This window comes from Motacilla alba, chromosome 2, assembly GCF_015832195.1.
Source record: "Motacilla alba alba isolate MOTALB_02 chromosome 2, Motacilla_alba_V1.0_pri, whole genome shotgun sequence".
NCBI lineage: Eukaryota > Metazoa > Chordata > Aves > Passeriformes > Motacillidae > Motacilla > Motacilla alba.
The window spans coordinates 128,336,017-128,348,200 of record NC_052017.1 but is presented as its reverse complement, the minus strand read 5'-3'; the positions used below and the strand labels follow the sequence as shown (position 1 = coordinate 128,348,200).

Genomic DNA, 12,184 nt, shown 5'->3' with positions numbered 1-12,184 from the left:
GAGCATAGTGGCAAGACCCAAGCAAAACTTACATGGTAACTTACATGGTGGCGGGGACAAGCCATTTCGATTTAAAGTGCCCCCCATTAATACAAAGTTCATCTCTTCAGCAGAACATTGAAAGACTTCAACATATCTGTCCTTCATAGTCTTCTTGTGACACTTCTGTGCAGCCAGGAAAGCTCGATCTGCAGATTTCATCTGAATGAAAGCATCTCCCGATGGACGTCCCTACAAACAAGGCAGACAAAAAAGAAATGTTTCTGTAGGTTCCATGAAGGAGCAGCATAGCAATAATTTGTGCTGTTATAAGAAGTCTCTTCAGTCAAATACATTCATCTCCAAAGTCAAGTACAGTCAGTCATCCTGAGCACTCATCAGCATGTTTAAGCTCTCCTCTCTAAACTTTTTCCCACTTGTGATAACAATTGTATTTATTCACCTGTTTTGATTAAGCTACATTGTAACATGTTCCATCTATATCGAAAAAAAAAAATACACCTATGGGAGAGACTGTAATTCAGTATTTCAGTATTATTTTGGTGCTTTGAGACCTGCTCTTACAAATTTACTATGAATGCAGAATTGGAAGATCTAGTCCCCATTTATTACCGATGATTTTTAAAATCCAATGATAAATACAGTCAAGTGCTCATTGCTAAACAATTTCTTTTAATTTTATTTTCTGAAGACCAATGTGGGCTGGGATGTTTTAGTAGAGTACTAACTAGCCTAACATGTGGTATAAGCTTGCAGAGAGGAAAAAAAACATCTTTATGTGTAAATGAGTGGGACACACCACTGGGAGGAGTTATTTCAGCCACATGCAGCTGCTGATTTGAAGAAGCCTAAACTAGAGAGAGATCTGAAGCTGGTTCTAACTCAAGTTCTGGACCAGTTTGTCTCGTTTTGGAGGGGACAACAACATTATCACATCCTTTACACAGTCGTTTATGAGTAGAGGGCTGAAACCTGGGAACTTTGAGAAAGATAAAAATCTAGTAGTCAGGCAAAAGCAGTATTTCAGGAGAAAAAAAAGTCTGATAACTTTGGGCAGGGCAAGGGTAGCAGACAGCCCTTGGGGTTATATGCACACACCAATTTCTTCATCCAGGTTCTTTCATTAGTGCTGTCAAGGGCTGATACTACTGTAAATCATTACTTGTGCTTTAATATCTGCACTTTCCTTAGTCTCTCCCAGCACTACACATTCATTACAGCTTTTTAGCCTTGTCTAGTTCAAGTACCCACAGACACAGGAATGTCTTTAGATCGACAGGTACTGAAATAACTACAGTCCCTTCTCCATTCCCATATTCCTGAAACACAGAAGTCCTACTTGGGACCAGGAACTATTTTTTAGTTTTGATTGACATTCAGCCCAAGCTAAATGGGCTGAATTTAGAGCCATAATTTTTATATAGTTTTTTAATCAGTTTGTTCCATTGAACCACTCAGAGCATCTCCATGGAGTCACAAGAATAGAAAGATAAAGATCAGAAGAATGCACAAGATCCTTTGTCTAAAAGGCTCTCTTAGAAACTGCTTCCAGAAAACAATGGCAAAGACATTCACAAATGACACTTTATACACATCAATGAGCTGTTAATCTTGGTGCTTAGCTGTGACTGTTTAAAGAAAGCAAGAACACAGAAAACCTTCTGACTTTTGACAAGGGAATTCCTGTCTCTAGAAGGCTGCAGTCACATTTGTCCACAAATATACTTGTGGCACATTGTTCAGCAAGGCAGGGACAAACCACTCCTTTGAAAGCTAACATTGCCCACACTTGTGTTTTGATGGCACTTCTCACCAGGTACAAGAGGAATCATGCACACTGTTGAGCAACTCTTCACTTCAAGCCTCCCACAGGTCAGGATCATGGCTGCTATTCTGGGAGCACCAAGCCAGACTGGCTTAGCTTTCAGCACATGGATCTCAGTGAAAGAAACCACTCTACAGCAAATGCAGCAGCTGGCACAGCAGGGTTCAAGTCATCTATTGCCAGTACACTTTTAGAGGAGAGCTGGAGGCACATTAATACAATTACTGCTAGTCCCAAAGGTGCTTCCCTATGGATATCATCATCAGGACTGTATTCATATATACAAGCATTTGGCAGAGTGGCTAGAAGCATGTTGCCTACCAACCTGGTGATTTAGTACCATGTGAACTCCGTGGGTCCGAATATCTGTAGAAAACTCTCCCAGGAACTCCAGAATGTCCTCTATAGTAGCAGCATAGGGAAGACCACGCAAACGTATGCAGTCTCTGATGTTAGTGGGAGGCACAAATTGTTGAGGTAATACTGGAAGAATTGGAGGTGTTGGGAGAGGAATGAGTGGTGTGGAAGAGTACCTGTTCAGCACCTGTGCAAAACAAAAACAGATTACAGAAGCCTCCTTACTCCTTCTTCAATTTAGGAGTAAACATAACCCCAATGCCACTGTTTTCACTCTGGAGAGTATTTTAAGATACAAATGAGCTAGATATAAATATTAACTGTAAAATATCTGATTTCTAAGCACTGTGCTGTGGTTTAAGCTCAGACACTTGCAGACTTCTATGGTAGTTCTACGATAGTCATGCTATTGTTTTAAAATTTTTTTGGGTTCTTTTTTTCTTGAAAAACAATTTTGTTTTGGGAAATTTGCTGGAACAGATAATGCAAGTCTGAATAGAGATCTTAGAACATGAAACCTGTATATCTACAGTATTTTTATTGTGAAACTATTCTAAAACATTCTACCGAGTCATGATGACACTTCTATCCAAAAACATCCCCTCTGCAAAAATTTAGGAGAGTTTGGGAACTAGAAGCACATTTCACTTCATTCCACACATCCCTAACTGTGCTTGCCATAGTCCATTCAAGAAACATTAGGAGCATCACTGAGTCACAGTCCCCGTGACACTTACACTTTGAGATTTCTTGTTAATAATTTTAATGGCAAAAATCCTGTCTGGTGAAAAGTTGCCTGAATATTCAATCACTACTCCTGAACTCTCTCTGAGCAAGATTAATATTTATTTGCATTTATACAGCTATCAGAAGGTTTTACTACACAAAAACATATGAGAGTACTTGAGAAAAATGCAATGACAAGTGAGCACAGTGGCTCTGCCTTCTAATCACTAATGTCACCTTCTAAACAAAACACTGAAAGCTCTACATATTAGGGAGAGCAGAGCTGCATAATTTCTTGGATACAATGACATGGTTACAATTTGCATCACAGATGATAACTTCTAGACATGATTCTAAAAGGTATGTACATCAACTGAAGTTCTGCAAATATTTTTGGAGACTTAAACAGTCCGCTGTTTTTTTTGTGTCACTAACTAAAGATAAATCTTTTAGCTCTTTTACCTTAGATTTGATGCTAAACACTTCTGAATAGATCATCACTGGACTTAGACAAATTCAGAATATATAGTGTAAAGCACAAGACCCACATCCACATTTTACAAAGCTATTGGAAGCCAAAGTCCCAAAGGCTGTATATGATTGAGAACTTCCCTATACCGTAAGATCTTACAATTCAAGGAAGCAGAGTCTCACAGAAATTCAGGCAATACTCATTCCAGCAAGAGTCAAGAGTGAGAAAAGGTAAAAGAAGCTTTCAAGTCAAGGCCCAGCATTATTTTCTTCCTCTACTGCCAGCATAGAAGTTTGGACTACAAAAAGGCAATGCTTGAAAGGTTTGCACCTACCTGCTGAACTTCTGCTGCAGTGCTCCGGAAAAGTTCAATGTACCTTTTCCCCAGCAAATCCTTGTGCTTTTTCAGTGCATTTTGTGCGTATTCCTCACAAGCAAACAAGACAAAGGCATCCCCTGTTGGCCTGCTGTCAGGGTAAGTGACAAACAGGACTCCTTCCTTTCCTCCTGTTACAGGGCAGTGCTGGCCAAAGAAAGACAGCACTTCTTCTGTTGTTACATTGAAAGGAAGACCTCGCATCCTGACAATCACTTGGTTTTCTTTTGACAAGAACTGTGCAACCTCATTGGAAGTACCTTTAACAAGAAAAAGGACAGAAGCACTTCAGTCTAGTATATAAAAATCAGGAGCAGAGCCACATCCTCTCCACAAGTGTTTTTTGAGCAGGCAGAACAATATTTGCCTCTAAAGTCAGGAAAGATGACCCTCTGATAAACCAGATATATTGTAAAGGACACCTCCCATTAAAGTAGAATAATGTTACCCCATCATTTAGAGGAGGTTGATCTTTATTCAAAGGAAAAATAGGAAGTACTTGCAACATTCACAGCTCAAGGAAAGCACAATCTGTCAATCTCTTGTGTGAGCAGGACTTGTACTATTGTGCCCCTTGTGTAACTGTGGAATACCTCTGGTGTGCCCTGGAGCCACAATATATGGCAACTAAGTGCCCAGATCATTATCCTGGGAAAGAAAGCTGGGAAGAGCAGGTTGAAAACAGCTCAGGGATTTCATCCTATCCCAACAGAACTGTCAAAGTCTGACAATTCTACTTTCAGTACCTTCAGAAGACCAGTGATGCTAATAACACTACCTTATTCAAAGGTAGCTGCTAACCAAATTCATATCTTAATACAGTCCTTTCACTTACAGCTCTCATTCTGCAAAGTTTGGTTGTACCAGACACACCACTCTTCACAAATGTCACTGTACAATGTCTTTCCTTTGAATGGCATTACTACTTCCAAACCTATCAGTTAGCTATGCAGTTGACAGCTTAACAGCATCTCCCACTCTGAAACCTCAACCTCAGATCTCTAGTTAGTCACTTACAAACTTCAGCCCAAATCTTGGTCAGGAAGCAAAGAGGAACTTAAAGTAGTATTGCAAATAAAACGGCTTATTGGCTCATAATTCAAATTTTGTATGCTTGCAGACAAAGGGGAAGGAAAAGAGATCAAGAGAGAGTTTGAAGAGCAAACTTTGCAGCCTCTGAATTGTCAGCAAATATTTCAAGATTCCCCTTAAAGAAGTATTTCCCCTAAATTCTCCCCATTAAGTCTGAGGCAAAGATTTGATTTGAAGAAAATCCCTTGTATTTACACAGTGATATCTGTTTGTTCTTATGTGCAAGCCTCCACAGCAACAGCAGTTACATTGTTTTCAAAAACTACTCCAGTTTCATTTTTTCAACAATCAATAGCATTTAGAATCCCACTATCATGAAGATGACCTAACAAATCAAGTTCATACACAAGATCACTTTGCCCAATCAAATCCTAATTGACAGGCTGCTTGAAAACGGCAAGAACGTGGAAGAGAGGCAGATGGATAAATCATGGAACATCTTGGACTGATGCTAGCAGAATACATAACAATCAATACTCCAGCCAACTTCTTGCTTAAAGACGGAAAAAAGGGCCACATTCAAGAGGAGCAGTTTGCAGCCAGAAGTTAGAGATGCTGATGGAACAAACCATCCCTTTTCATCCCCTAAAAATTACCTCCTGCAATTTTAAGGAAGTCTTCACCTGTTGCCTTGTATACCTAAAGAGAAAAAAAGGAACACATGATTGGCATGTAATTTGCATTCGTTTCGAGAAGAGGATTTCAAAGCCCACCATGTCACCCACCTCTATGTATCGGTTCCCCATGTGATGCTTGTGCCTTTGTAGTGCTAGATCTCTATGCTCTTCGCTTACGAACCTCACAAGAGCCTCCCCATTCCTCCTACCTTGGGCATTGAGACAGAGTGCAGCACCGCCTCTGCAAGATTTAAATAATGAGATGAAATTCCATGACCTATGCAGCTGAAGAGCTACAAATGTACAAGTAAATTCTTCACTACTAACTTGGCAATATTTAGACCTTTGAAGAATCTCGCTATGTCCTGGTCAGACGACTGCCATGGCAATCCTCTTGCTCTGATAACAGCATTGTCATCCACAAGTTCCATCTTGCTGCTGCAGGCACAGAAAGAAGTAGCAATGCAGAGACATCTGCCTCTAGTATCTGCCACATACCAACCTGTCTGCTTGTCATTTATACTCCAGGAACAGGCTTCTGTCCCTGCTCCATGTCTGCTGGATAGCGATGCCAAGGCAGTGAGGCCCAAGTGGCACCAACAATTGAAAGCTACTGTACAAGTCTTTCCAAGGGAGAGTTTGCTTTGTTAAGTTGCCCCTTTCCAAGTTCCCCTTCCTGCTTTACCACATTTACTCTTTGAGCTGTCATCTCTTCAGTCACATTCCCAATTAACTTCCCTTTCCTGACATCATTTGTTCTTCTCCATTATCTGAAGAGGGTTACTGTATAAAAATCAAGTACCTGCAGTTCCAATCTAGCTAGGTAGAAATTGAAGCAGAACAATTAGATATAACAGAGATTAGTGCTTATTATTTCTGCTGTGACAGTGTATAAGAACTAGTCACAAGCCAAGACCAAATCTGTCCAGGGCTGTACTCAGCACACATAGGACTCTGGCCTGAAAAGTCAAGTCTTAACACTGCTGGTTGAGGCCATCACTGTGCCACTAGAGACTAACATAGCTAAAGGCTACATTGGCTGCTTAGCATGGGAATAGCTTAGCCACAGAAAGGCAGGTTTAATTGGTCATTACTACAGTCCCTTTTGTTCTCTTATTTCTTGAAAGTGTCAAGTCCAACAAAACCTCACAGCTACCCAAGCCTGCCTTTCTGGTTATCGCAGGAACAGCTTTTTTGCAGAAAGAGCTTAAGTGATTGATTAAGTAGATGAAGTGTTGTTCAGTAGTAGAGGACTCCCACATACAAAAGGGCTGTGGTATGCCTGGTGGGTCATGTTTCTCACCCACATTTTAATTTCTCAGGTGGCCTTTCTGTAGCTGTCTGTCTCAAACTGTTCCCCCTTGCCTCCTAGTTCTGTACTTCTCATTATCTCAAATACACTGTGCATCTTCCACTTCATCCCAGAATTTTGTTAGTGAAAAGGAAAAAGCTTAGAACAAGACTGAACATAGCTCTGGATACTTTCTGACAATGTTGCATTTTTTCTTACTTTTGACTCAAAAGTATAAGCATCACCTGCCATTATGACAGATCCTTAATCTGAAAGAGGGAAGTGTTTGTATAAGATGGGAATATAAATAAGGTCAGTTTAACACTAGTATCTTGTGATATTGCAGAGAAATCATTGAGAAAACCACTGAAAAAACCCCACATTTATGCACAGAAAAAACAGTTACACTAAAAACAAACCACAACCAATTACCCAAGCAACAAAGCAAACATAAAAAGCAGATAAAGCTTTATGTTTAAAACATATTTGGGAATAAGAATCACCATAGATTAAACAACTGAGTGGTAGCACAGTATTCCTGGCACAAAATCTTTATGAAAGTGTTTCTTCCCTATTAAAAAAAAATATGTATATGCAGTACCTGTGTAGTAAATTGCAGGAAGAGTGCAAGAGTTAGTAACTAAGGGGGTTATTTCTGAAACACTGCTTACATTCTTTGTTAATAGCACAACACACTTAGTACCCATTATAAGCACTTATTAGCAGAACACAGAACTCTCAGCAGCTAACAGGCAACACTGAAGCCTAACAAGAAAACAGGTTTGCATCTGATCATAGATTGCCTGTTCCCTTTCCCACTTGAAGGATCTAATCAATTCCCATAGCAGTGGGAAGGTAAATAAATATAATGGTAACCGCTATCGGCAAATTAGGAAGAAAGAAGTACAGCTGATCCTAACAGTCACCTTAAATAAAAACTGGTGGGGGTTGAAACATGTGCAACAAGAAGAGGGAGAAAGTACTTACCAAGGCCCACTTTCAAATTTGTAGTTCACCCTTTCTGGATCTGAAAATCGGTGATCTATGAAATACAGCACAAGTTATTTCCTATTTTGTCCATGTACAGGACAGGCAGCAAAATCAAAGAAGGAACAAAGAAAACTCATTCATCATAATCACTTACTGTATGGTTCAGATATTAATGTTAAAATAATATTCCCCATATCTTCAACTTGAGACGCTCCATAGGGAAATGCTGGACTGTTCTTGTCAAGATTTAAATCTTTTTGCTGGAGTTAAGTCAATCATCACCAAACAGATTACTCATTGGTTTCCTGCTAGAGCAACACACTTTCATGTTGTCCTCGTATGTTGCTTCTTAGGGGAATATTTAATCCATCTCCCTGCTGGGATACATTAGCTGTTCTGCCTTGGCCTCTAGTTACTGCCACCTGTGGGACTGTAAGGTCACTGGAGAAAGTGTCTGGGGACATGAGACCTCACATATTAAATACATGTCCTTAATATATGTTTGACAGATACACTGCTGCATGTGGAAGAGACAGGAGCCCTGTCCTCCTTAATCAACATCCTCTTTAATCTTCAGGGGAAGATTTGGGGCAGGAGAAGAAGCAAACAATCAGCTAAAAGCTCCAGAAATTGAGGGATATACCACATGCTTTTTGACCAGGTAAATCCCAAAGCAGAGTAAGTATCTTACCACTTCAACAAAATTCATAAGTGACACCTTGTCTAAACCTTGCCTATTAGAAGTTGCAACCCAAGTTTTGTTGCACAGAAGCATTTTGAGAATCTGGTTAGAGTCCACCAGTCATGTGTTTTTTCAAGGGGCAAAACAGAGCCCCACAACCCATAGCTTCAGTCCAAAGGATTGTGGAAATGACTGCAATAGAGAGCAGGAAGCATCCTGTTCCAGAAACATCTTAGAAAGACCATCTTTTTTCAGACAACTGTAAACAGTTTACTATGGTATCTCCTGCTTTCCATCATATTTGCCCCTCTCCAACACCAGGCAACAAGACTGCAAGATTATTTGCAATTCTACTCCATTATTTATGAAGCAAATTTTTAAAAAGGTCCCCTTCACTCTTTTTCTTTGAGGACTGAATGGTAAAAAATGTAATCAAGAATAAAAAATAAGGAAATCTGGGAATAAGTGTTGCACTTTTTACTTACTTTATTAGTTTGCATCAAGACTTCAGAGCAAAAATGAGAGTTTCTTAAACAAGACCCATACTGACACAGAGGTACAATAATGCAACGCATTGCAAACAGCCAAGGGCACCAATTTGCCCATATGCCCCCCAGAGACTATATTAAATACATTTCAAATGCACCAGAGCCCTCACTATGATGTTCAAAGGTTGCTTCATAGTCCAAGATAGCATTCCTCTTTTAAGAGGAAACCTGCTTTCTCCACCTAGAGCTGAGCAACATTTGATTGTCAGATGCCTACATGCAGTGCAGGGAACAGAACAGTTTATGTTAGAAACAAACACCTCATACCAGCTTTGTTGTATCATCTCATCAACAGGTGAGCCAGCACAAATTTCTTTGTGAGATAAGGTCTTCCCTATTATTCATAGGATGACAGCAAGACATCCTACAGAAACAGACTTTTTAAAAACTGTTTAACAGTCATCTTGTTGCAAGATGAAAAATAACTTGAACTGAATTAATGCATTCCTCTTCCACAGCAAGGAAAGAAAAGCTACTGGGCCAACAAAATACACTTCAGGCTAATTTGATTTTGAAGCTTTGTTGGTTTTAAGTGTGCATTGGAGTATGTGAGAGGATGATGCTTAGTCTTAGAAGAACATTTGAAGTTAAAGTGAATTATCTTAGTTTAAAAACCAGAATACTTTGGTTTAAAAACCAGTGATTCCTCTCCTCCAACTGTTGTACTATAAATAGTTTTCTAGTCACTGCCTTTACCCTCCCCCCTCCTAGTACCTTCTTTGGGGTAAAGCACTGCAAACATCAAATAGTTTTTTTAAAAACCAAGCCAAAAAGCCTGAGCAACTCCAAAGCATGGTTTAAAAGATTACGACTATTTATGACAACAAAAAAATTCTTAATCACAGTCTCTCTTCCGAAGCTTTAAACAAGCTCAAGCTCACTACCACCTCTGCCCCCAGAAAGGCGGGGGTTGGAAAGAAAAATAACCCACAAACAGACTCTGACAGAGAGTCTGCCTAAGCAGCACCACACAGATGTTTATGGGCACCTTGTGTATCAGAGCAGAGTAGTGCTCCTCCTCACTTTCCTGACACTGTTCCCCCTGTAGCACTTACCAGCTCCACACTGGGCTTGTGCAGAGCCTCTGCCATTCATAGAGGGAACCAGAAGCTGATGATGGTGCAGGTGTTGGAACCCTGGTCTTGCCTGACCAAGTTTTACGAAGATTTTGGAAATGTGTTTCCTCTGTCACAAGTCAACAGAAATGGGGCAGGAGTTTCAATAGCTATTCCAGCAGGGGACATGCATACACATGTGCTTGGCTGTTAGACTGTGCAGTCAGAACTGAAAAGACATTTCAATATTTCCTTTGTGCTGAGCCAAAGATCCCTACAAGTGATCATTCCCCTTCAGAGAGGGGAATGTGAATGCAGCAATGTGAAAGGGGCAGGAATTTAAAGAGAAGCCATCACACAAGGAAAACAAACAAGGACCCCACCCCATAATAATTTTCTTCAGTGAAACTGCTTTCTGAAAACACTGGTCCACAGGAGAAGCAGTTCCTGAAAATGCTCTAGTGCCAACAGAAGCTGGTACCAGTTGTCAGACACAGGGAGTCAGTTGTGCCAAACTCTAGAGAAATATAAATACAGCAGAGAGGAGGAAGTAAGTCATCAACATTATTGCAGGCATAACCTCACACCTTCACCTTGGATTAGTTAGAAGCAAGCTTTTAGGCAAGATTGGAGAAGAAAATTGATCATTTTCTGCATGTTTAGAATATAGATTTTTTACTTAGCATGTTCTTTAATGAACAAGATTGACTACACAGAGGTAGACACCTATGGACAGAGGTACTAGAAATTATGGCACTTGGGAAAAAATATAAATGAAACAGTCTATAAACCCCATTAATTGTTCCGTGAAGGGATAGGAGACCACATATATGTTTCTGTACATTTATATTTAAGGGATGCTTCTCCTGGGCAATTGAAGAAAGACAATTACAGGGGATAATCCAAGTTCACATTTAAAGGAGTGCTAGAAACCAGACATGGCTGTCCAGAGCTAATATATGCAGTAGCATCTACATGTATATTCTTAATGAAGCAACAAGCAAAAGACAGTCCCAAATAAGGCAGGATGGGAAACAAGGAACTTCTTAATCTTGGTGTGCAGCTGTGGTACCACCTCCCACAACACTCAGCAAGTTAAAGGGAGCAGGAAGGAAAGGTATATTCTATATTAGGGAAGATAGAGAATATATATCTTCTCTAACATGGAAGAAGTTTCTAAATTATTTCCTCAGATGTATCACCACAGCTTCACTCACTGCCAGTGTCTTTCAAGACTTGTTCCTTCCCACTGTCTCTTAACTCCTTTCTCATTGAATAACTAACTTAACCTGAGATGACATGAAACATCATTACAATTGTGCTCTGCACTGATCCTTTCCCCTTTGTTCTGTTTCTTATTTAAAGTCCCTTTAGACAGAAGATTACATCTTTCTACATAAAACTTTGCATAAAGGTAATATTATATTATTACCCAGCTCTGGAGTACTATCACAGGAAATACAAATAATATCCAAGATTCTCACCTAATACCCAATTACGGGCATTTTATTGTCAGAATTAAGCACTATTGGTTATAATTGTGCTCCACATTGTTTCCAAGACACCCAGGTAGAAACATAAAAACAAACCAAACAATAAAACCCAAACAAATCAATCAAGTTTCAGTCCTACAATACCCAGTACATTAAACAAGCTGTTCTGGAGTGCCCCTGAGTTTCTACTGACAACATTGGCAGATACTCCTAGTAAGAAGTTACCCTCACACATCCAGTTCAGAAGTGAATGAAGCAAACCAAGTACTGGAGGAAGCAAGAGCTATTTGCCATTTAATAGCTTCTGCACACCCAATCTCGAGGCAAAGGATGAGTCTTCTGCAAACCTAATAGGAATAGTCATGCAAGCTTTATTCACTCCACCCTGAAGGCACTCACAGGGTGAAAACTGGCTCAGCAAGCTTTGCAAATCAAGAAGTGTAGCAAGTATGGGAGGTACAGAGGGTGCAAGAACAACCCTGCTCCTTTTGTATGCTTACACATAAAAAAAAAAAAGTCGACAGACCCAAGTCCTTTTCTCTGCTAGAACATGATCACTTCCCTCAAGTTTTGTTACTCAAAATTTCACATAATTGTCCTGCTGTCATTACACTTACACAATTCTGACAAAGTCTGCCAGAAAACTGTCTCATACACAAG

The 12,184-nt window shown here is 39.9% G+C and overlaps 1 protein-coding gene across 5 annotated transcripts in view; it reads right to left on the bottom strand.

The window, feature by feature from the left end:
• The window catches only part of ESRP1 (epithelial splicing regulatory protein 1), a 33,957-nt gene that overhangs the window by 14,221 nt on the left and 7,552 nt on the right, over positions 1-12,184 (bottom strand). For 4 of the 5 annotated variants that reach the window (XM_038129387.1, XM_038129390.1, XM_038129388.1 and 1 more), the window contains exons 5-12: positions 7,901-7,999; positions 7,744-7,798; positions 5,793-5,903; positions 5,574-5,706; positions 5,445-5,487; positions 3,715-4,016; positions 2,151-2,369; positions 33-231 (exon numbers count right to left, since the gene is read on the bottom strand). In XM_038129387.1, coding sequence (XP_037985315.1) covers positions 33-231; positions 2,151-2,369; positions 3,715-4,016; positions 5,445-5,487; positions 5,574-5,706; positions 5,793-5,903; positions 7,744-7,798; positions 7,901-7,999 — 1,161 coding nt within the window. The remainder of the gene's footprint in view (positions 1-32; positions 232-2,150; positions 2,370-3,714; positions 4,017-5,444; positions 5,488-5,573; positions 5,707-5,792; positions 5,904-7,743; positions 7,799-7,900; positions 8,000-12,184) is intronic. The other variant, XM_038129389.1, reaches the window with a different exon arrangement.